The 24,313-nt window shown below is 52.4% G+C and overlaps 1 protein-coding gene across 1 annotated transcript in view; it reads left to right on the top strand.

Moving 5' to 3' along the window:
- The window catches only part of PEX14 (peroxisomal biogenesis factor 14), a 130,752-nt gene extending 108,745 nt beyond the window's left edge, over positions 1-22,007 (top strand). Inside the window, exons 5-9 of the mRNA XM_019639838.1 lie at positions 11,266-11,351; positions 14,273-14,375; positions 15,498-15,595; positions 18,874-18,965; positions 20,777-22,007. Of these exons, the coding sequence (XP_019495383.1) occupies positions 11,266-11,351; positions 14,273-14,375; positions 15,498-15,595; positions 18,874-18,965; positions 20,777-21,224 (827 nt within the window). The 3' untranslated portion in view covers positions 21,225-22,007. The remainder of the gene's footprint in view (positions 1-11,265; positions 11,352-14,272; positions 14,376-15,497; positions 15,596-18,873; positions 18,966-20,776) is intronic.
- Positions 22,008-24,313: the final 2,306 nt, after the last annotated feature.

Below are 24,313 nucleotides of genomic sequence, written 5' to 3'. Positions count from 1 at the left end.
GGATCATGGCTGTGCTGCCAGTGCAGCCTGTGTTAGTTTTTTAAAGTTCTGCAAGAAACAACAGGAAACCCCAAAGAAAAGTGGCTTAAACAGAACAGAAGCCTGTCTCTCCGTTATGTGAATGTAGGCAGTCCAGGCTCTGTGATCATCAGGGATCGAGCTCCAGCCCCAACTGTCACTTCTGCTGTCCAACCCGCAAGAATGGGGGAAGAAAGGAGAAGGGTAAGCCCCGTTCTAAGAACACGTCCTCGAAATTTCCCACATCACTTCCCCTCTCTCCCCATTGGCTGGAACTCAGTCACATGGCCTTACCTGCCTGAAGGGAGGCTGAGAAATACAGTCCTTGTTCTGATGATGCACGTCCCCAGCTTTTCATGTTCCATAGAAAGTTTGAGTTAGAATAAACACTAAATTCAGGATAATGGTTAACTCTGGGTGGAGAGGCACACATGGTATTTGGAAAGTTTTAGCTGGTAAAACAGGTGGGTTCAGGATTGCTAATTGCCTTATCATGCTTCATAACTTATATAAATGTTATATGCTTTTGTATGTATCCAATATTACAGGGTGCCTTTTAAAAAGCTGAATGAGAATTCATAGGTCTTGCGTCTTCCCTTGGTCTCAGCTTCTCACTGAGCAGAGAGAGCTTAGAACCCACCCTGCTGGGTAGTGTTCCCAATTGCTGCTGACTTCCCTTATCTCTTTTTCTCTCTCTCTCTCTTAATTCTGAACAGTCTTTTTTAAACATCAGCTTTCTTGAGGTATAATTTACATAAAGTAAAATGCACCAATTTTAGATGTATGATTTGAGTTTTGACAAGTGTGCACTCGTGTGGCCATCGCCGCACTGTGAAACATTTCCTCTGATACCCTCAAAGGTTCCATTGTGCCCCGTTCCCAGCCGGTCCTAGCCCGGCAACCCTGGGGCCACCGCAGCCCTTTTTCTGTTGCTCTGATTAGACTTATCTTTCCTAGAGTTGGATATAAATGGAATCATACAGTATGTACTCTTTCGCGTCTGGTTTCTTTCTCTCAGCATAGTGTTTTTGAGATTCATCCAAGCTGTTGTGCGGATCAGAAGCTGCTTTTTATTACTGGGCGGTGCTGCATGGTATGGACGCATCCGTTTGTTTATCCATTCACCAGTTCATGGGCTTCGGGCCGTTTGCAGCTTTGAGTTATTACGAATAAAGCTCTTGTGAATATTCTTGTACGAGCCTTGTATGTTTTTATTTCTCTTTGGTAAATGCCCAGGAGTGGAATTACAAGGTCATATGTGAAGAGTAAGTTTAACTTTATAAAACACCACCAAACTGTTTTCCAAAGTGGTTGTACCATTTTACATACCCATCAGCAGTGTACGAGCGTTCTATTGGGTTGTCGGAAAAGTCATGACATATTTTTCCTGTTTTTCATTGCAAAAATGCGTCATGATTTTTCCGACAACCCAATAGTTGGCTACATAGCCTTGCTAACAGTTGATATTCTCAATCTTTTTAATTTTAGCAATTTTAATGCCTGTGTAATGGTATCTCATAGTGGTTTACATGTCTGTGATGACTGATAATATTGAGCATCTTTTTATGTGCTTGTTGTCATTTGCATATATTCTTTTGTGAAGTGTAAGTGTCTGTCCCAATCTTTTGCCCATTTTTAATTGTCTTATTAAGTTGGAGGAGTTCTTTAAGTATTCTGGATTTAGGTTCTCGTCAAATATGTGTATTGTTAGTATTCCCCCCCAGCCTGTGGCCTTTTTTTCTTCTTCTTCTTGACATTGCCTTTTGAAAACCAGAAGATTTTAAATTTGATCACACCCATTTATCTTTCTCTTTCTTTTACAATTCATGGTCTTTGCGTCCTAAGAAATCTTTGCTCACCCCAACTTGGAAAGATTGTCCCCTGTGTTTTCTTCTAGGAGTTTTACAGCATTCGCTTTAATGTTGAGACCGCTGATGCATTCTTATTTTGAGTCTGTGTGTGGAGTAAGGAGGTCAAGCTTATGTTCCCCTATGTGGATATCCAGTTGTGCCAGCACCACATGTTCAAAAGATTATCCTTCCCCATTGACTTGTCCCTTTATCAAAAATCAGTTGCTTATATGTGCACGGGTCTGTGTCTTGACCCTTCTTTTTTAAAAATTATTTTTTAAACAAAGCTATTGAAGTATATTTATGTATCAGAAAACTCGCCCATTTCAAGTGTACAATTCAATGATATTTAAGTAACTTCACTGAGTAGTACAATCTTAAATCAGTTTCAGAGCACTTCTGTCCCCCAACTAAGATCTTTCGTGCCCATTTTACTGTTAGTGTCACCTCCAGCCCCAGATAACCATGATCACTTTCCTTTTTTCTGGACAATTCAAGAAAATGGAATCATATAATCTGTGATCCCTTGTTACCGCCGCATGTCACTGAGGTTCCTCCAGGTCGTAGCATGTGTCAGGGCTTCATTTCTTTCTGTTGCTGAGTAGTAGTCATTGCGTGGATGGAGCACATCTTGTCTGCCGGGTCACCCACTGGTAGACATTTAGGTCGTCTCCAGTTTGGGCTAACATGAGTCTGCTCTAGAGAACATTTGTGTGCAAGTCTTGCATGGACGTAAGTTTTCATTCCTCTTGGGTGGCGATCTAGGAGGGAATTGCTAGGTCGTACGGCAGTTTTATGTTCCTGGATTCCTCTTAATTTTTTTCTTTCTAATCAGCTTTTTTGAAGTAAAATTTACACACAATAAGATTAATCTTTTTTAAGTGTATAATTTGATGAGTTGTACAAATGAGTCATAACGTATGTAACCAACGCTACAGTCACAATATAGAAGACATTTTCCATCACCCCGAAAAGTTTCTTTGTGTCCTTTACGTCAGCCCTCTCCCCAAGTTTCGGTTCCTGTCAACTAGCAGCCTGCTCTCTGTCACCGAAGCTCTGCCTTTTAGAAAATTTCATGTAGATGGAATCACACAGCGTGTAGTCTTTTGTGTCTGGTTTCTTTACCATCACACATCCATCCATCCGTCCATACAGGACCAGGTAGTAAATATCTTAGACTTTGTGAGCTATGCATGTTTCTATCAAGTGTCCCCGACTCCCCTCCCCCCCCTTTTTATGGATGTGCCACAGTTTGTTTATCCATTGACCAGTGTCCAGTTTGGGGCTATTAGGAACAGTGCTGCCCTGAACATACGTCTTTGTGCAGATATGCTTTCCTTTCTCTCAGGTAAATACCTAGGAGTGGAAGGCCTCGGTCACACCTTAGCTGTATGTGTAACTTTGTAAGGAATTGTCAGATTCTCCAAAATGGCTGCCCCATTTTACATCCCCAACAGCAATATATGAGCGTTTCAGTTGCTCCACGTCCTTTCCAGCACTTGGTGTTGTCAGTTTTTAAGTTTAGCCATTCTGATGTGTATGTCATAGAATCTCACTGTACCTTTAATTTGTATTTCGCTAATAGCTGACAGTGTCAGGCATATTTTCAGGTGCTTTGGCCATTCATATGTCTTTTGTGAAGTGTCTCTTCCAATCTTTTGCCCATTTTAAAAATCATGTTGTTTGTCTTTTTATTAGTGAATTGTAAGAAGTCCATATATTCTGGTTTTAAGTCCTTTATCACATACATATTTTGCAAATATTTTCTCCCAGCCGATGATGGCCTGCCTTTCATTTTCTAGACAGTGCCTTTTGAAAAGCAAACGTTTAAAATTTTGATGATGTCCATTCCAGTCAATTTTTTTCCTTTTATGGTTTATGTTTTTTTGTATTTTCAGCTGTCATTTCCTACTCCCAAGGTTGCAAAGATTTTCTTTGAGTTTTCTCTTTTCTTACAAAAGCTTTATCATTTTTGCTTTTTTGTTCAGGTTGAGTTCCTTTTTGTATGTGGTGTAAGGTTGAAGTCCATTCCCCCCTGTGGAGATCAGTTGTCTCAGCACAATTGTTGTAAAGATTATCTTTTCCCCATAGAATTACCTTGGCCTCTTTGTCAAAAATCAGTTGACTGTGAGCATGGGTCTATTCTGGACTCTTCAGAATTCTTACAGTTTAATTAGGGTTCCTAGTTTTTCATCTATGAGTGAGGATATAGATATGCCTCAGTGTCCTTCTGGCCTAAAGATGACACTGCTGATAGCTCTGCAGCTCGTGAGAATGGAAGAGATTGTCTTTCACAGGATGTTCATGTGAAGACAGGCCTTGGATTTTCAGAAGTGACTGCCACTGGGCTACTGTAGGCCTTTGCTTTCTAGGCTGCCCAGGTGCTTTTGTTGAGAGCAGAGCTGTTCTGTGTCTGGTTGCTGTACTCTGTCTGGGTCAGTTTGTCTTTCTGACCACTGCTGGCCTCCCTCAGCTCAGCCTGTGGTTCCCTTCAGCTGGTCACCTGTCTCCATGCATTTAGCCCAGCAGCTCGGTGCTGTAATGGCATGAGGTGGCGGATGGGCTTTATTCCAGGACCTCACTGTGGATGAGCCTGTCTTATCATTTCATTTTCAGGGTGGCTTGCGAGCAAAGACGATGGGGTGATTTGAGAAGGTGGGTACACCACTGTGTGGAGTCCTGGCTCCAGCCTTGATGAGTGTGGCGGGGACCACCGCTGGGCCTGCCCACTGTTTGCCGCTGCCTTTCCCCACGCGCAGGCTGCCAGCACCCCCGAGCACTTGATCGTTTCTCCCTGTTGTCAGCAAGCACATCAGTACATGCAGATTGTCTCAGCAGGATGACTTTGTGACAGCTGTCTGCCCTGTACTGATGAATCTTTACTGAGTTGTGAGGTTTCCGGGGTGTCAGTGAGTCCCTGACTTGGTTTCAAGTTCAACATGGCTGTGTTGTGTGCACAGGTCCCAGCCCACGCACGTGCTCCTTACCGGGTGCTTATTCTCGCCTGCTGGGTGAGAGCTTCTTGGTTGTTGGAGATGTAGCTGAGGGAATTGAGTAACGTTGGTTTTGTTGGGGTGTTCAGCGAGGTCAAGGAGCCATGGGGGTGCAGCTTTCTTTCCCCTCACGTGGCCACCGTACACCGCGAATTCACCTGTGATCTGAGACTGTCAGAGCTCAAGCCAGCAGATGGAATTCTGGGATGGTGAAGGAAGGGGCTGAGTTTCGAAGAGCCCTACACCACTCTCCCTGCAAAGGTTGTCCTCTGACCTCGCTGCAGCCTAAGACAAGAGGGCGGTGCCAGTAACATTCAGTTGTGCGGGATGAGAATCGCTCCCACAGCCGACTGTCCCCTCGTCCTTCACGAGACACCAGTGATGGGATGTGTTGGGAATGCACCTCGCTGTGCTAGTTGGGCAAGTGCTGTGGATAATTTGAATCTGAGTGACAGCAAAACTATTCTTGTTCCCCAGTTCTTTGAATCTAGAAAAGCTCTGCCACCTTCAGTCAAGTGGTCTGTGCTTGATGAGAAGAAAAGAATGTCTTTGGGAGCCATCTGGTTGGGGGTGTGGAACCATCTGGTGAGGGGGGGCGGTCTCTGACCTCGGGCTTCTTGCTCCTTGTCTGTGGGCATCTGCTTTCAGACGGGGGGTTCAGAAGCTTTTATTTATTTATTTATTAAGATTTTATTGGGGAATTGAGGGAGAGGAACAGCGTTGGGGAATCAGGGAAGGGGAACGGACAAGTTGCTGTCCTTTTGTTCTTCAGTCTAGTTGTGGAGGACATCGCGTCACTGGCCCATGTTGGTATTATCATTGCACTCTTCCCGGGTGAGGCAGATCGGTTGCCGGCCATTGGATGGCCACTCAGGGCAGCTCACGGTAGCTCACTGCAGCCTATGCCGTTGCTGGCGACTCATAGAAGCCCAGCTCAAGGTCAAGATGTTGTTCACCATCTTAGCTGTAGAGAGCGCAGCGTCACTGGCCCTCACGTGGGATCCAAACCGGGAACCTGCTGCTCAGAGCTGGCATCCCAAGCCAGCTCTTAACCAACGTGCCACTCGGCCGGCCCTCAGAAGCTTTTAAAAAGCTCCTCATTAATTTTGCTTACCTTCCAGCTTAGGGCAGAAGCATGGCCCCACTTTTTGCCCTGAACTGTATGATTCTGGACACTTGGGGAGTATGGTGACGAGAGGCTGTAGCTCCCAGATGTTCTGCTCTTAGTTCCCCTTGGAGCTCTGAATGCACTGGGCTTGGAAAAAGTTGGCTCCGGGGTGAGCGGGGGTGTGGGGGGAGGGCTCCAGGTGGTCGTAGCTGGGCTTTGAGCCACTTTGGGGTCCCGCCGAGTGCTTCCTCAGTAGCTCTGGTGTTTACCTTTTGAAAGGCATGCAGTGGGTAGGCGTTATCTACATCTTAGTTTGTCTCCTTTTTCATTTTGCCACAAGACAGAGTTGTATCGCACACATCTCCAAAACGAGTAAAATGGCATTTCAGCTTCTTGTCTTTATAGACTCCCTGAACTTTAGGAAAGATCATTCTGGTCCCTTTTCATTAATAATGAAAACCAGGGGGCAATAAAATGTTCTTCACGCGAGCATGGCAGGAACCGGGAGCGGTGTGGGGCTGAAGGGTGTAGCTGGCAGGGAGCCACAGGTGTTTCTTGGTGCTTGAGGAGGTCAGAGCCGCTGTAGGAAAGGCCCTGGTCCTCGGACCCCCGAACTGCCCACACCTGTTTAGCCCCGGTACCCAGAATGAGAGGCCACATTCTCGAGGCGCGGCGTGTTTGCGGGAAAGGGATCCAGCACATGCTCTCGGTTCTGGTCCAGTTTTCAGCTGCATCAGTTTTCCTGTAAGGTATTAAGTGAGTGTGGAGAATTAGTGCTGAATATAATATTCTGGACACGTGCCCATGTTGAAGATGCTCTCAGGGTTTTGGCAGTGCAGACGGATGTTCTGGGTGTGGATTAAAGCCCCTTGGAACAGTGATTCTCTTGAAGAGAGGAAAGGTGGCCCGGTATCTTCACTTTTTCCTCCTAAAAGTGAACTTGCACTAGATATTGGCGTTTGTATCAAGGTACTCTGAGCAGAGGAGGCCAGAAATGAGACAAAAGAGGTGTGCCTGGGACCTAGAGCTTCCTGGCTGGATTTCAAAAGTGGCGGTTGCTTGTCCATGCAGATTCGCGTCGGATGTTACCGCAGGTCAAAGCGGCAGAGCTCCCCTTCGGAGATGACTTCTTAGACGTGAACCCTGAGTGTCGCTGCATAGCTTGGGAGGGAGTGGGGAAGCCCCGGCTCTCTAACCCAAACCCCAGAGCCCGTAAACAGACAGATTGAGATATTTATATAAATATGAAAACCACCTGCATAAACAGAGTTAAAAGAAAAATAAACTGGGAGTTTTGTAACTCCTGTCATCAACAAAGGGCCAATTTCCCTGCTATATAAAAAGTTTCTGTGAATTGATAAGGAAATTGATTTTAAAATGGAGTAGAAAAGTAAGGAACATATGCAGTAAACTGAAAAGGAAATACAGATGAAAAGATGTTCAGTCCTCATTCATAATAAGATAAATGCAAATTAAAGCTAGAGTGAAGTACTGTTTTTCCACTGTAGCATTGGCAGAAATCTACGAGTGTGATTAACCCATTATGTTGGAGTGGCTATGAGTGTACCTGGCTGGTGGGGATGAACTGGTTCAGCCCCCGGGGAGCGCAGTTTCTGTCCAAATTGCAAATGCGTATACCTCTGACCCGGCCTCCTAGGAATTCACAGTTACAGATGTACTTGTACATACTAGCATATGTGAGATGACATGGCTACTGATGGTTGGCAGCACTGTGTGAAATAGTAAAAGACTGGAATCCCCTAACCATCCGTCAATAGGGAATTGGTTAAATGGAATATTAAGCAGCCACAGAAAAAAGAAGACTGAGAAATAGGGGGAAAAGAGAAGGAAAAGAATACATATCTGTGTTGCCTTATATATGCGTAAAAATTCCCCTGCAGGGTAAACAGCAAACTCGGAGCAGTGGCTGTTGGGGAAGGAGGGAGCCTGTTTGCAGTAACTGTCATAAGTTGTGTGATGTTCAGGCCACACGTGTGGATTACCTATTCGAAAACCATTGGGTCTTCGGAAGAGTCATGACGCATGTTTGCAACAGGTGACACTAGTTCGTTTTTGGAAGTACTAGAGTCATTCGCATCTATGTTATTGCTATGTCATTTGACAGCTGACAGTTATAGCTTCATTCTAAAAAAAAATTGAGCGGTTTGGTTGAGTTTTGGAGATTTTACAACAAGTTAAAGATGGAAGACCAAACTGTGCATTTTTGCCATAGTTTACTGTTTGACTTCCATAAAGGGAAGAATGCATGTCAAGCTTGTGAAAAGTTGCATAAAGTTTACGGTGCCAGTGCTCTACAAGAACGTCAGTGCCAATGATGGTTCACAAAATTCCGTGCTGGTGATTTTGATCTCGACACTCCTCGGTCAGGGAGGCCCACTGAGGTTGATGACGACAAAATAAAGGCATTGATAGAGTCAAACCCATGTTACACAACACGAGAGATTGCAGAAACATTGAACATCCATCATTCAAGTGTTCATGACCACCTGAAGAAGCTGGGATACGTAAGCAAGCTCGATATTTGGGTTCCGCATGAACTCAAAGAAGTTCATTTGACGGCGCTTATAAACATCTGCAATATGCTCATTAAACGTGAGGAAAACGATCCTTTTTTGAAGTGACTGATAACTGGTGATGAGAAGTGGATTGTTTACAACAATGTGGTGCGCAAACGGTCTTGGTCCCGGTGAGATGATTTGCCTCAAACGACATCGAAAGCAGACATTCATCAGAGGAAGGTTATGCTCTCTGTGTGGTGAGATTTTAAAGGTGTTGTGTTTTTCAAGCTCCTACCAAGGAACCAAACAATCAATTCGAATGTGTACTGTCGGCAATTGGACGGTTTGAACGAATCCACCATCCAGAAATGTCCAGAGCTTGTTAATTGTAAAGGAGTTGTGTTCCATCGCAACAACGCAAGACCACACACCTTTGATCACCTGTCAAAAATTATTGGAGCTTTGCTGGGATGTGTTGCCACACCCACCATACTTGCCTGACCTTGCCCCATCAGACTTCCACTTGTCTCTCTCTCTTCAAAACTCCTTGCATGGTATAACGTTCAATTCAGATGAGGCTGTAAATCAGCACCTTGTTCATTTTTTCACAAATAAAGACAGGTCCTTCTATAAATGAGGAGTTATGAAGCTCACTGAAAGATGGCCAAAGGTTATCGAACAAAATGGGCAATATATCATTGACTGATCTTTGTTCTTTATATAAATAAATGACCTTTGAAAAACATAGACAAATTACGTCATGACTTTTCCGAAGACCCAATAACAGCAAAACGGGAGTTGAGTGCTGCGTGAGAGGCCACCTGTTGATTACAGTTGTGCAGAACTCGGGGCTGGGCCACATTGGGAAACTCACGTGGAATCCATGGGTGGGGCGTGGGGAGGGGGTGAGGGCATTGGCCAAGGAGAGAGCCTTCCAGGCTCCCCCTAGTCAGGCTACAGGCCACCAGCCCCTCCTCCCCATGTGCCCACATCCTACCACTGAGCTTTAAGGACCGTCCCTCCCTGCTCTCCTTCGGTCCTGAAACGCCAGGATGGGGCAAGTACCTCGGGAGCTTGCGGGCTGGGGCGAGATGAAGGCTGAATGAAGCACACAAGTGTCGGGTGTTGGTCCTAAAGAAATTCCTGCCTCAGCTTTGCCCCGCTGAGCAGTGCTCCTGTCAAGAGTTCCGGGGATGCTGCTGTTCCTCCCTCTTCACCGTTTCTCTCCCAAATCCCCTTCCAGATCCCACTTCCTTGTCACAGCAGCATGCCTCGGGTGGGTGCCTTCTGGATACCTTTCCATGGGCGCTGTGGTCTGATCCCACAGACTGATCGGTGTCCCACAGAGCCGACGGTTCTGGAAACAGTGGCCATGCCCCCCAAAGGCAGATCCCTTGAGAGGAGGCAGAGCGCCACGCTGGATGGGCTGGACATGGCAGCTCTTGGTGGACATTCGAAAGGGAGGCAGTTCTTTCCCACGCGCCTCCCAGGATCGCTGGGGCCTCTGATAAGATTGCGGCCATGGAAGCACTCTGCAGACGGCGCGTGGGAGTGATGAGGAAACTCCCTCGGCTCCTGTGGAAGTGGCATTTCCTCCTGGAGTTGGGTGGAGCTTTCGCTGGGTGGAGCTGGGCCAGGAGCCTGCTCCTCCATGAAGACTGGCTGCCCATTTCCAGGGCTGCCCCACGGCAGCAACGCCGTGTCCTGCTGAGACGTTCCGGTCCTGGTCCCAGTCCCTCTTGCCCTTTGTGGCCCTCGAAGCCACGGCTGTTCCCCCAAATAGAGAGCTGATGACGTCACTCCTGTCTTCAGACCTTCATGACCGCATTGCTCGTGTGAAATGGCGTTGGGGTCCCTTGGGCACGCTGCCCGCCTGGCCCTGCCTTCGCCACCTCTTTCCCGCCCAGCCCCCGCCATGGCCCCCAGGCTCACTTGGCCCTCTCTGACCTGCGGCTCTCTTGGCCGGCAGTAGCCCTCCAGCTTGGTCAGGCCCAGGGGCTCCCCCTTCTGCACTGGCCGCCAGCTCTCCTTTGAGCACAGGTCAGCCCTTGCCTTTCACCTGTTCGTCCCCAGCCTGGAGCTCGTCCCTGGGACCCTGCAGGTCTCAGCATATACCCTGGCCCCCTCCCTGCTGTCCCCACTCTCCCATCACCCTGTTTGGCCTTCTTGATCACTCGGGAGTTACCTCATTCAGTCATCTGTAGGCTGTCTCCTCTCCACCAGCTCAACGGGAGAGCAGAGCAAGACAGGGCGGGGGCCCCTGCCCACTGTGCCCCCTTCCTGTGCCTGCAGGAAGTTAGGCACAGAGTCAGTGCTTCACAAAGGGATGGACAAACAGGTGATGCAGCGTTTTCCCGCCCCCACCCCCCTCTGAAGGGGCCCAAAGCGGATCCCTGTCTGTAGGGGCGTGTGGACGTGCATTTGTACATGCCTAAGTATGTTTGTGTCAGCCTCACTGGACGTCTCGCTCCTCGCGAGTGGACACCATGCTCTGGTCTTCAGATCGCCTCTGCCTGCTGACTCCCCATGTGGGGGGGTTCCCTCACTCTAGCCCCCTCCACACCGCAGGCGCGCATTGAGGCAGATAATTGCGAGAGCCAGCCCGAGGAGGGAGACGCAGCCCGGCCGGTGCCCCTGATGGCCACGCACCATCCTCTGCAGTTGGGTGTTGCAGATGTCAGTGTTGTGAGATGTGGACACTGAGCACCGTGCTCTCGTGTCCCCGGGGAAGGACGCCTGTACCTGTTCTCCTGACGCGCCTTTCCCCCCAACCTTAGGCTCTGCGGGTTCCCGATGGAGAGATTACAGTGCCTTGGCCGTCATCATGGCAGGAATTGCATTCGGCTTTCACCAGCTTTACAAGGTAAGACTGCCCTTCCCCATGGCCCCGCTCCGCATTCAGCCCTACTCTCCCTCCCATGAGCTTTAGCTGTAGAGGCTCCCAGCCCTGGGGCGCGACAGCAGGAGCTACGCTGTGTGTAGAGATGGTTGTGCTGATGAACACTCCCTGGAGGGTTCAAGTCCAGGTCCTGCCTCCATCCCCACCTCATCCACTGGTTGGCATCTCCCCTCAAAGTCCCCGCTCTATGGGGTGACCATGGGGCCCGTCAGTGGGTGAGCCATGCCAGGTACTTAGGACAGAGCCTGGCACATGCTAAGCAACCCCAAAGTCTGGAGAGACCTAGTGCCATGGTGGTTAGAGGGTGGACGGTGGAGCCCAGCTGCCCGGTTGCACCCCGATTCTGTCCATTAGTTGTGTGACCACAGGCTCAGTGGTCTCCTCTGCAAGATGGGGACAACACAACCTACCTCACAAGGCTGTTGAGAAATGTGGAGGTGCTTCTTTGGGAAATGCTGTGTGCATGGCAGGCAGGACGTGCTCTGCACGCTACTGTTCTACCTTAGTATTTAAGACCAGCTTTGAAACGCTCAGCATAATCTTATTTATGGGATCCAATTTTTGTTTCCTATATATTATGTTGGCGTCCATGTAAACCTAGGATTTTCCCCAGACTTCTTAGTCAACCCTCAGGGTCCCAGAGGTCATTGCTTCCAATAGGACTGCAGGCACGCATGAACTCTTACTCCCTTGATATCAGGAACTGACTTTGATTTGAAGCAAATGAGTCTTTTTAGAAGACGCAGAGCCCGTCTGGGTGCCGAGAGACGAAAGGGAGAACAGTGGCCGGAGGGCTTCCTCTGTGCTGGTCCTGGAGAGCAGCCCCTTTCCTTTCGAGGTCGCCTGCAACTCGACCCCTCATTGAGAGATTTTTTTAAAAGAATCGGCAATAAATACCCAGACTCACTGTTGTAACTTTTAGCACGTGAAACGTGTTTAAACATTGCACTCTCGGATTCGTGATTTTTGAGTTAGTGCAAAGCTAGTGACGGAGTGGTAGCAGAATATAAATTTTTTGATGTAACATCTATTCTTGGGGCTGGACATTTTTATGTCAGGAGCCCAGAAGCAAAAGTCCTGTGTCCTTGGACTTCACCTCTGACCCAGTGCCCCCCTTACCTCGTGTGAGGAGAGCCCCTTTCCGATCACTAACTGTATACAGTCGCCAAGAAGAAAATGCTTAAATTCATGTCTGGGCTGCGCTGAGCAGCACTGAACCGTCACATGGCCGCCCCCAGATGGCCTGTGATCTGATGGGAACAGAAAGCAGGGCTCCCCTTGGTGTGGACAGCAAAGCAGACACATCCTCGGTTGTGTCCACCAAACTCTGGTCTTTCTTCTCTGTTAAAAAAGAAAAGAGACATCGAAAGATCAGTCACAGTGGTGATGAGAATCTCTGAAGCATTTGCTAATAGATTCTTTAAATTAGAAAGGGAGGGCAGGTAAGCCGTCATCTTGTTTTATAAATACTTAGAGATTTCGGCTGGGGTAGTGTATGTGTTCCTTCCTTCAGCATTCTTGATCTCAGAAATGGAATTTTTAGTTCATCACATGTATAAGAATTTCTTGATTTTCATACTTAGGAAATTTTCGACCTGGAGCGTAAGGCTACATTTGGTGAGTTTCGGCTCCGTTGTAGGTAATAACTCACACGGTGGTTGAAAAGCACTTTGCAGAGTAGAAGACGCTTCTGCACGTGTGCTAAATAATGACCTCCACTCAGGAGCTGCTCGAGAAATGAGTTCTCCGCAAACCCCTTTGAGAGACCTCCTTTTCCTTCCCCAGCACAGAAACCTTAATGGAGAAGTTGCTGTCTGTTTTCCTCTCTGGGGCCCAAGTGGAGTGAGAGGCCAAGTTCTCCTTGTCACACTGGCTGGTTCCCACACTGCCAGCCCACAGAGCGCTGCAGTGCCACTGGTTAGAGTTGGCTGGTCTCACGCTCTGAACGGGGAGGGTGCCAAATCCTGAGCATTTGGACTTTAGAGCTCAGCTCTCCCAGTGACCACCCTGCTGCCCACCTGCGCCCCCCCTCCCCAGTTACCAGCTACACTTCACCTGCCTTCTTCCTGAACGTTCCGAGACCCTATCCTCCCCAGCCTGGGTTCCCCACATTTGGGGTCCCCCCTGCTTGGTTGCCCGTTTTTCCCCGTGGTCAGTGTCTTCAGATTTTGCCCTTTCCTCTCCCTTCTGCCCCTGGGTCTCGGTTCTCGGGGAGTTTGACTGCATCTGACTCTTAGGTGAAGAAAACGTGTTCTGAAGATTCAAGGAGAATTCAGGAAAGGACTGAGGCACCTCTTCCAGTAGCGCTAGAATAGCCATATATTCTTCCCTGGTGAAAGAAGCAAAGGTCCCGGAAATCGGCTGTGGGCCCCCACCTAGTATCTCGGATGATTGATTTATTTAATTTGACTCATTTGTTCCTTAATGGATACTTCATTCACGGGGGTCAAAATGTTACAAGTTCACGAAAATGTCCAGTAAAAAGCTGTCATCTCTTGAGGCCACCAGTGGTGTCACTTTCTTGTGTAACCTGTTACATTTTTATCTTAAAACTTCTAAAGTAGAATTTAACATATTCTTGTTACAGAAATAATAGATACTGCACTATGAAGAAAACTAAATAAAAGAACCAAACAGTTTTCCATAAGAATAAATCAAACGGATTCCCCTCGATCCTGTTCCTGCTCCTTGTCCCTCTTCAGACAGAATTTTTACTTGGTTGTAATCGCAGCCTCATAACTTTCGAATATCTTGTTCATTGGTGGTATTTGCCCAGAAGTTTCCAGAACCTGGGGGTGACAGACAGAAAGTTGGTCTGCAGGATGAGATTGTTGGAGAATAACCCAAATCCGCACCCTTTGCCCCGCCCACCCTGCTTCTTGTAGAAATACCTGCACCCCCTCATCACGGGCGGCCGAGAGGACAAGAAGCAACTGGCGAGGATGGAGGCGAGTCTCTCGGAGCTGAGTGGCAGCGTGGCACAGACAGGTGAAGATTAATGGCTCCATCAAGTCACCCCTCAAAGCCCTCTCCAGGCAGCCCCTTCTCGGCCCCCTCCCCGCACCCCTCCATCTCCACTTTATGTGGTGACTTCATTTATCTGCTCTGAGAATCTGTTCACATTTGCAAATGAAGCCGCCGTCATTTCGGTTTAATTTGAAATTGCTTGTTTACTGTCGGCGCGGCCTCAATTAATTATGTTTTTACGGAAAGGCTCCCAACCTCAGAATATTAATAAGGGGAATAAAATGACAGCCTTTCTAAGGGCTGTAAAGTTCATTTTTAATTTCTGCTTCTATGAGGTTTTCAGGGGGGTTTTCAGCGATTTCCCCCCTTCCCTGTAAGAATCCAACACAGGGTCAAGAGAGGCTGTAATTACTGCGGCTCCCGGGACCCCAGCCACCCCCTCTGTCATCGACTCCATGGGGCTTGCGTTCATTTCCCGGTGCCCCAATGATGGCCCAGATTAGCTGGGACCTGTCGCGCCAGAGGTGGCTTTTCTCCTTTTTAACTTGTTTACGAGATAGAGGCTGAGAGTCTAAAAACTCAGGCAAATGAGAAAGCCTCTGTCCCAGGCTGCCGGCCCTCGGAAATCCTCCGGGGGTGCTGGCCCCAAGGCCTGGACAGGTCCCGTGACCCCGGGAGCTCCGCAGCCCCCGGGTTGGGTGGGGAGGGCAGGGCGGAGCAGCAGGGACCCGGGCTTTCCGTTTTAACCACTCCTGGACAGCGTGGAGACCCGAGATGCGTCTCTGACATGATTGGAGACTTCCCACGAATCCCACAAGGACACAGTGAGGCCGTGAGATGAGGGATGCGGACGTTACAGAAGTTGGAAGAGCCCAGCAAATCATCAGCAGATATAATTAGAGGGGAGAGGTTTTGGATGGATATACTGTTGACCACGGACAACTACACAATAGAAAGATAAAGTAGAAATACTAGAGGTTAGATACAGTGCAGGTGGATTACCCAGAGTGCAGATAAATTATACGGGTTGCGGGGGTGGGGGACGTCTGCAGACAAATTAGGTGCTGCAGCTTAGGGTGTGTGAACAGAGGGAAGAGTCTCTACCGTTCAACAGAGATGCCACTGACCGCTCTTGCCTCCCAGTGACTCAGGTGCAGGTGACGTTAGCCTCTGTCCAGGAGCTGCTGACCCAGCAGCAGCAGAAGGTCCAGGAGCTCGCCCAGGAACTGGCCGCAGCCAAGGTACTTGTCCCTGACCCTCTGGCCCCTCCAGCTCCACCCTGCACGGCTCTGCACGCTTGTCCTTTGTGCCCAGTTCACTGCGTTTAGTGAGGTCTTACTTTGTCTTTTCTCACGCTGGTCGCATGATGGGCCCACACCGCCTTATAGAGAAAGGAGGCGTCCAGCGATGGAGGCCGTCCTGTCTGTTCCCCTGTCACCTCCCAATAGAAGGGATGCAAAGCTCTCTGCCTGTGGCCCTCCCATGGCAGCACACACCCCAGCTCTGGAGGCAGTTGGTGTAGACACGGAATGGTCTCCACCTGCAACTTAGGTCACAGGTCCGAGTTGCTGAGGGAACTGGGGCGAGAGGTGGAGGGAGTGTCAAGGCAGACTCAGCTATAATGCGCAGGTTCTCTAACCCCAGGTCTCGGGGTCAGGTAACCCCTAACAGAGTATAGCGCCCACTGGATCGATGGGGCAGCTTCCATGCCTTACTTCCTAATCTGAAGCGGTCTTAGTAGTAGCAGACTGTGGGATCAGATGGCTGCCACATGCTAGCTGTGACCACAGGCGAGTTGCTTAACCTCTGTGAGTCTTAGTTTCCTCATCTGTAAAATGGAGCTATAACGGTACCTCCTTCATTGTCCTTACATGCTTAGGACGGTGCTTGGCTTCAGTCAGCTCCCAGGATTGCAGGCCTCTGGCCTGGGTTCTGTAGGCGTGTGACAAGGTCATTCCTGAAGCACCGTCTCGGACAGACTGGGCCCAGCAGACAGTGGCCCATTGGCTCCAGGATGCCCACTGACCTCCCTGCTCCATCCACTTCTCCCGTGCTGCTTTCCGGCTGCTTCCACCACCCGCTGCTGTAAAAGAGCTCAGTCTGAGTGGCTCTCCCAGGGGAAGCTCCACCCCAGTGCACAGCGCTCAGATCTGCTGCATTTGCACAAACCCAGCAAAATGGGAACCTCTCCATTTCCTATGGAATCTGGGGTGCCTCCTGTGAGGAGGGTCCCTGAGAATCCCCCCTCAGAAACTCCCCCCCACAGAGGTGCTGCTGCCTGCACTTCCTCCTCGGATGGCGTGGTTGCCCGGTGGCCACCTCCAGCCACGTGTTTGCTGCCCAGGGGCAGCGGCCCGTAAAGAACCCAAAAGGCCGGTCGCGGCCCCGCCCCACGCTCCTCAATTATCTTTTGGGGCTGTGGCCTGCCAGTGGCCAGAAGCCATTCCGGAAATTGGAAAACTGTTTTCAGACCTTAACCATTAAGATTAAGACCACATGTTGCTTTTTAAGAGGGAAAGGGGCCCAGGATTGTGCTTGGTGGTTGAGAGCTGTCCGAGTTTCTTGTGCGTGTTTTCCTGATGGTCCGCCTGCACCCCCCTGCCATGCACGCCCCCCCCACACATGCCCCCCCACCGCCCTCCCCGCCCCTGACCCAACCCATCCTCAACCCCCTTTCATTCACTGTCTCCTGTACTCAAGTGGGGCTCACTGGTTTGGTGTCTAAACCCACATGTGTGAAGACTGGTTACCCCATAAACCAAAGACTCAGAGCTGTGTTTTCTCAGCTGTAATGTAAGTTTTTATATCTGGCTTCCAAACTCCAACTGCAGCACCATAAAAAATTAAAAAGAAGAGCGTTAAGTAATTAAGAAACCTACATAAAACTCAAGGCTGGGAGTTTTCTACAACTGTTTTTTAAAGAGACTGGCTAAAAAGCCCCAGATGTCAGATTTTATTTCTAAATCCTGGCATCTGGCACCATATGCGTTTAGAAATTTGAGTCCTCTGTAGGCCGGTGAGTGGAAATTGCCCCCTTGTTAATGGGCCGCTGTAGCTTTCAAGGTTTCAGAGAAGCCAGAACAGTGGCTTCTGGATCTGAGCTGTCTGGTGGTCTGGAGTGGGGACCCTGAGGGCATGTGATGAGGGTGGTGGGCGTTTCCGGGCGCTCATGCTGAGGCTGCCCCGCTTTTCCTCCCCCCGCTCTGCAGCCCCTCTGAGGGGCTTCTCCCTGTAAAGGTGGGCTGGGGTGGGGCCCAAGCAGCCCCCACCCCACATCAGAGACTGCTGTCCAGGGCCCCTCCCCTCTGCCAGCCTGAGGCCCCCACATTCTCCTGAACTTACAGCTCAGGTTTTTTGTGGCCGGCCAGGGTAGCTGTATAAGGGAAGTGGGGTTCCCCCACCCCCGGGTGGCCTCTGGCCTGGATGATGCAAGCCCACACACCTGAGGCCATCACACCTGGAATCAGCCCATAAACACTTCACAGGCAGCTTGGCAACTGGCAGCTACCATTTGGGGGGGGCGGGGCACCGTTTTGGCTTTCCTCTTCGTCTAGCCCAGAGAAAGGTGTGGTTCTCTGAATTTTCTATGGAAAACATCCAAAGGGGAACGGTGTGTGTGGAAGGTGGCATTTGTCAGAGGTGGTTGTGGCTGCATCCTCCTGACCCTCCTTGGAGGAGGGTGGCTGAGTCCCAGGATGGCTGCTTCTGTCTGCTGAGCCTTCAGAGTCACCCTCAAAGAACGGCTATGGATGGGTGGCGTGGTCCACAGGTCAGGGCATTGCAGACAGAGGATGCAGTCCGGGGCCTGAGCTTACGGAACCGAGCAGTGTGACAGGTGTCCCCCTCGGCCACGCCCGTCGGCGAGGCCAGCAGGTGGTCAGATGCGGCCGTCTCCCTGACCTTCCGAGGTGGCCCCCGGGGACAGTCTGTTTGTGGGGCGACCGTCTCTGAGGGAGAGGCACTCAGGTGGAGTGTAGTTGGTGTAGAGATGGAGTTTGTTTTACTAGTTTTGTGTTTATGGAACATTTCAAACACAGAAACGGAGGGGCCGCGCAGTAACCCACAGGACCCCCAGTACAGCGGTTCGGGGCCCATCCTGCCTCACGTCTGCCGCACCCCTCCCCCCAGACAGCGTCTCATCTCATACCGCAAACCCTTCGGTTTGTATCTCTAAACGATAAGGGCTCTTTTGTCGTTGTGTGGTTTTATTTTAGGTAACCAGAATACCATTTTTACACCCAAATACATGTCAGGATTCCTCAATACTGTCAGATAGCCAGTCAGGTTGTGGAAGGGTGTCGTCATTTAAACAGACAGACCCAGGCAGGCAGACCCCTGAACGGGCAGTGGCAGGACCTTCCCAAGGGGCCACCAGCCTGGTGCACAGGACACAGAATGCCCCTGGGGCGCCCAGGAACCTCCAGAAGCCACAGCCCCTCCTGCCACCCCAGCCGTCTGAGCTCCGCAGGGCGGGAGAGAGGCTCCACTCTGGTCCTTGTCGCCTGTGTTTGACTTTCAGGCCACCACATCTACCAACTGGATCCTGGAGTCCCAGAACATCAATGAGCTCAAGTCGGAAATTAACTCCTTGAAAGGGCTTCTTTTAAACCGGTAGGAGCCTAACGCGCAGGTTTCTGCTCCACTCCCAGCCTGGGGGGTTGGGGGGAGGGGAGTGACAAGGCGGCTCTGGGGCCAGTCTTGCTGTTGTGGGAGGGACCCCCATCCACCCAGCCCTGGCTGAGCTCTGTGATCCAGGCATCGACTTTGGGGGTCTTTCCCTCCCAGTAGGCCCCCTCTTCGCCTCTCCAGGGGTGACAGTCTGTAGTGCCCACAAGAGTTTTGAAATAGCTCCTCAGCCCTGTCAAGACCTGGTCAAGGAGCTGGAAACACAGCTGGAAAGCAGGACCTTGAGCAGAGGAGAGCGTCCCCATTCCCTCCAGACAGGGCCACCTCCTCTGTCCTGAGCCCCAGCTGGACCTCTCGGTGACAGCTTGTTCCCAGAGAAGGTCCCCACAGAGGGCCAGGGGGTCCTTAGTTTGAAGGGTCCTATGATTCAAGGCAGGAGCAGAAGCAGTGCAGGCCTTCCCCACCCCTAGCTCCTTTGGTGTCCCTCCGCTGTCCCTCTGCAGGGACAGCACCTACCGTGAGCCCCCCCTCCCCCAATGGAGGTGTTGTCATCGGTGAGGCCCTGAATGGCTCTCCCAGGACCGTGAAAGTCCTGTGTCCCGGGAACCATGTGGTCCTTGGTCACTGGGACGGTTGGTCACCCGACCTGCAGGGGCCCCTTTTGGCCTTGCTCAGGCCCTGTGGGCCCCAGGGTTCAGCGGGGGCTGCATGAGGTGGTACAAAGGCACAAGGTGGCCCTTCACCCAGGGTCAAGGACAGGGGCCCCAACCAGAGGACCCCGCTCCAAACCACCTACTTCCAGGCCCTCTCTGAAGAAAACGTGACCTCGACAGAGATGTGACAGCTCGGTGGCATCCAGCGTGTTGTCATTAGGAGAAATCCTCTGTGTTTCCCGACCTAGGAGACCAGAGCCTTTGGAGCCAGGGGGACAGAGAGCAGGCGCTGGGTAGGGTTGGAGCCGGGAAAGCTGCACACCGAGTTTCTCCTTAGTGTCCGTGATGCCAGGGTGCCGAGGCCTTGGCTGTGTGCACCCTGTGCGACGGGGTCCAGGGTGGAAGAGCTGTCCCGGGCCCAGCACTGAGGGGACGGTGGGCAGCCCGGAGGGATCAGGGCCTTGTCCTCTTGGCTCAGGCAGAGATGGCCTGCCTGTCCTAGAGCTTGATTTCCAAGCCATTGCCAAGAAGACCTGACCTCCAAGGCCCCTCCTGGACTTGGCTTTGGTCTGGGCAGCCGCTGGCCCAGGGCCCAGGGCGGGGAAGCGGGAGTGGAGAACTGGCTCTTCCTGTTAAGTCTGAGTTCAGGGTTTCTAAGAAAGAGCACCCGTGCTGCCCTGGTTTCGATGTCGCTGACCGCGGCTGGTGGCCAGCCCCCTCCCCCTTTCTGCAGCACCATGAACAAGTTAGAGTCGAGGCCCAGGTGTTTTGGGGTCCCAGTCCTCTGGCTCCGCCCAGTTCCCGTTCTGGCTCCCCACCCTCACCTCCCTCTCCTGGGGCTAGACGCGTGGACGGTGTAAGGACTAGGAGGGAGCGGGCACAGGACAGGCCAGGCCCAGGGCAGGGAGGGCCCCGAGGGCACCTCTGGCTTCTGTGCTGGCTACTCTGACACCCAGCTGGCCAGGAGGCCTTGTTTCTGAGAGGAGAGTTTGGGAGGGGCTGAGAGTGGGTGACAGCTTAGTCCTGTCCCCTGCTCGGTGGCATAGTCATTGAGGGCATAGGATCAGGGCAGCGTGTGCCCCTGCCCAGGGTGGGAGCCCCAGGATGTTGCCATACCCTGCCCTCTCCTTGCTCCTCTGCCAGGAGGCAGTTCCCGCCGTCCCCATCGGCCCCGAAGATTCCCTCCTGGCAGATCCCGGTCAAGTCACCGTCGCCCTCCAGCCCTGCTGCCGTGAACCATCACAGCAGCAGTGACATCTCACCCGTCAGCAACGAGTCCGCGTCGTCCTCACCCGTGAAGGAGGGCCACAGCCCTGAGGGCTCCACGGCCACGTACCACCTGCTGGGCCCCCAGGAGGAGGGCGAGGGGCTGGTGGATGTGAAGGGCCAGGTGAGGATGGAGGTGCAGGGCGAGGAGGAGCAGAGGGAGGACGAGGAGGACGAGGAGGACGAGGGCGTGAGCCGCGTGGACGAGGAGGACCGCCTGGGGGTGCAGAGGGAGGACCGCCGGGGCGGGGACGGGCAGATCAACGAGCAGGTGGACAAGCTGCGGCGGCCCGAGGGCGCCAGCAACGAGAACGAGCGGAACTAGGCCCTCGCTCGCCCCCCAGCGTGTCGCCGGCCCGGCTCCTCCAACGGCTCTGGGAGGCACCCCTGGCCCCTGCGCGGGGGGGTTGCGATCTGTCCACCCAGCCCCCTCTCACCGTCAGCTCGGCCCTGGCCTGCCACTCAGCTCGCCCGACGGGCAGCCTTTGGCCTTGTTCTCACAGCCTCCCAGGGCACTGGATTCTCTGGGCTGAAGCTCCCCTCAGCCGCGACTCCTGGGCAAATGCCTTGTCCAGGGAGTGTCTGCTGAGCGTCTTAGCTAACCTAACACCGTGCATGACAAGAGGTAGTTTGTTACCTGACTCCTGACCCTCACAGGAGGGAGAGCTGCGTGGATGTGGTGTCTGCTGTCCCCCGTCCCCCCGTCCTGCCCCCTTCCCAGGCTCCTTCCCTCGCTTCTTGCCAGGGGCCAAGGGGTCATGGTGTCCCAGTGGCTCCTTTGGGGCGAGGGCCTCCGGGGGCCCCCAGCCAGGTCCTGCCAACTGATGCCATCTGCGCGCCTGCCCCAGCCCCACCGCGCCCCTGCGTTCCTCCCAGACAAATGAAATCACATCGCGCTTCTGACCGCTTGCCGCTGGCCCCGGCCTGGCTCAGTTCCTCCCCCCACGGCGGAGGTGGTTCTCATGCCCACGCAGGAGCCAGGCATCAGGGCCTTCCTGTCTGTCCTCCCACCCGGAAACACATGCTCGTCTGTGCTACCAGGTATAGGTGTCAGAATACAAGATACGAATGTATATAATTGTAATAAATACGAGTTGCCACTATTTAACTCCTGCCTGCGCCTCCCTGTCTGCTCTTGGCACCCAGAGCCTGGGGGGCGGGTCTCGGCTAAGACCTCGCCAGGTGAGCCTTGGGGGGCGGGGGGGAGGGAATGGTCCCTGGGCAGGTTTCTCAGCCGCTCACCCCAGGCCTGGAGGGTTTCATCCTGGGTCCCGAGTGTCTGCCGAAGGGCGACAGGCTGATCCAGGAGGGGAAGGGACCTCATGTTACTGTATATAGACCTGATGTGGAGTGTGATGAGCTCTCCTTCCTTAAATGGATGAGTGCTCCCAGGAGAGTGTGTCTCGCTCTCTCTTCCTCCCCCATCTCCTCTCCCTCTCGCCCTCCCTGTCTCCCTTTAACCTTCACACAGCATTTAGCTAAACCCAGGAAAACAGCCGACGCTGCTCTGCGCCCTCGAGCCCACAGTACTGAGCCTGGGCGTGGGGACAGAGGGCCTGGTCACGTCTGGGTGCCTGGTGTAGACACACAGGCTTTGGAGAAAAGTGCAGGGACCGTGCCGGCCGCCGGGAGGTGGAGGTGGAGGTGGAGGTCTGCAGTGGGTATGTACCCTTCCGGGTGGCAGGTGCCTCACTGGCCTCCCAGCCACAGCGCCACCACCATGGAGCCACCTGGCCTCCCACCTGGCCACCAGCCCTGGTGACTGAGCCCAAGGGCCAGGGGTGGGTGACTTGGCATTGGGGCTGTTTTGTCTCAGAAAACATTTCACCTGCCTAGCCCCTCTTTGGGGGCTCTGGGCCCAATCCCCTCCCCCTGCAGCAAACCCATTCCTGATTGTAGGGGATGCACTATGGAGGTGTCAGATCATGGTGACTTGGCCCCCCCCTGGCCCTGCTGTGTGCCCAGCACCCCCAGCCTGGCTTCTCAGGGTTTGTCTGATGCTCAGCCTCGTATGACATCCCTGCGGTCTGTTTTCCTGCCACATGCTTCCTAGGGACAAGCAGAGCCCACACTGAGAGTCACCCCTGCTTCCTTGCCATCCCAAAGAAGCCAGGGTTCTTTGTCTCTGGGGCTACCATACCAGCCTAGCCTGGACGAGATGCGCCAGTGTCCAGGAGCCAGGCAGGAGAGCAGGGAGGGATGGGCAGAGGGCTGGGCTTGATCTGAAGCACCCTCAGCCTCCACAGACGGGCCTCTGACTGAGGCAGGGTTTCCCTCACTCAGACCTCGGTGAGTGGAAACCCCCAGTTCTGATTGGACAGTCATGGGCGTCCCCCTTTAGCTTGGTGACCACTCCTCATCTCTGATTTTCCAGCGGTCCATCCGGCAGTGGGGCCGGACAGGGTGACCAGAGAGCAGATAGCCTGGGGGGGAGACACAGCCAGAGCTGTGGGGGGAGGGGAAGCACCTGCAGTGGCCAGAGGCTGCCCCAGGGCCTCACTGCCCTGGGGTCACGTGGAGAAGCCTGGGCCTGAGGCCTTTCGAGCGCCCAGTGTCGGCTTTTGAGGACAGAGAGTCTGGCGTGATTTCAGGGAGAAAAAACCCCTCCCCAAAACGGCGTGAGTGCTGCCTAATAAAGGCAGCTGCTGGACGAGGGAAAACAGCCCTTTGAAAAAAAAGCCTTTCATTAGAAAAATAATGCATTTCATCCAAATAAGGTAAAAATATTTGGAATGGGGCAGAAGTGAGCAGCAGACAGCGCCTGTCAGGCCCTTTCTGGAAGGGAGAAGATTATTATACTCAGTTACAATGTATTTTTGTAAAGTGTCTTTCAGGAAAGCACTTGCCCAGTGCTGGGCGCTGGGATGGCCCCGAGGTCCCGCTCCAGCCCAGCGCTCCCCTGGGCTTGCGATGCCCCGGCAGGCAGGGCCGCCTCCCTCTACTGGGGTGGATTCCCTCAGCAGAGGCGTCCTGGAGCCCCTGGGTGGGAAGGGGAGCACGCGGTGCTGGAAGAGGGATGCTGAGTGTGTACATGTTAATTTTGTTCTGTAGAAGTTCATATAAGATATTTAAAAGTCACTCGGTATGGGAGAGGGCAGTCCAAGCCCCCTTCCCCTGCCCATGTGGTTTCACAGGTACTGGTGTGCGTACAATGTGCACACAGGCCCCTTTGCTGTCTCTGTCTCTTTTTAAATAAAAATGGGAAACTCCTCTTCACATGGTGTGACCTTGTCTCACTGAAAGCGAAGCCTGTGTCCTTGGGGACTCACACCAGGTGGGAGTGGAGGGTTTTCTAGTCTCTCCTGGTCCGCTGTGCGCGGCCACCACCGAGGTGCTGGTCCTGCGGCCTGGCACCAGAACCTCCCTCTGACGATTGCCCCCGCCTGGTCCCAGCCCCGCCCCGGCCCGGCCCCG

The sequence above is a fragment of the Hipposideros armiger genome, unplaced genomic scaffold, assembly GCF_001890085.2.
Source record: "Hipposideros armiger isolate ML-2016 unplaced genomic scaffold, ASM189008v1 scaffold_46, whole genome shotgun sequence".
Taxonomy (NCBI): Eukaryota; Metazoa; Chordata; class Mammalia; order Chiroptera; family Hipposideridae; genus Hipposideros; species Hipposideros armiger.
Note: the sequence above shows the minus strand (reverse complement) of the source record. Positions and strands in the feature narration are given on the sequence as shown.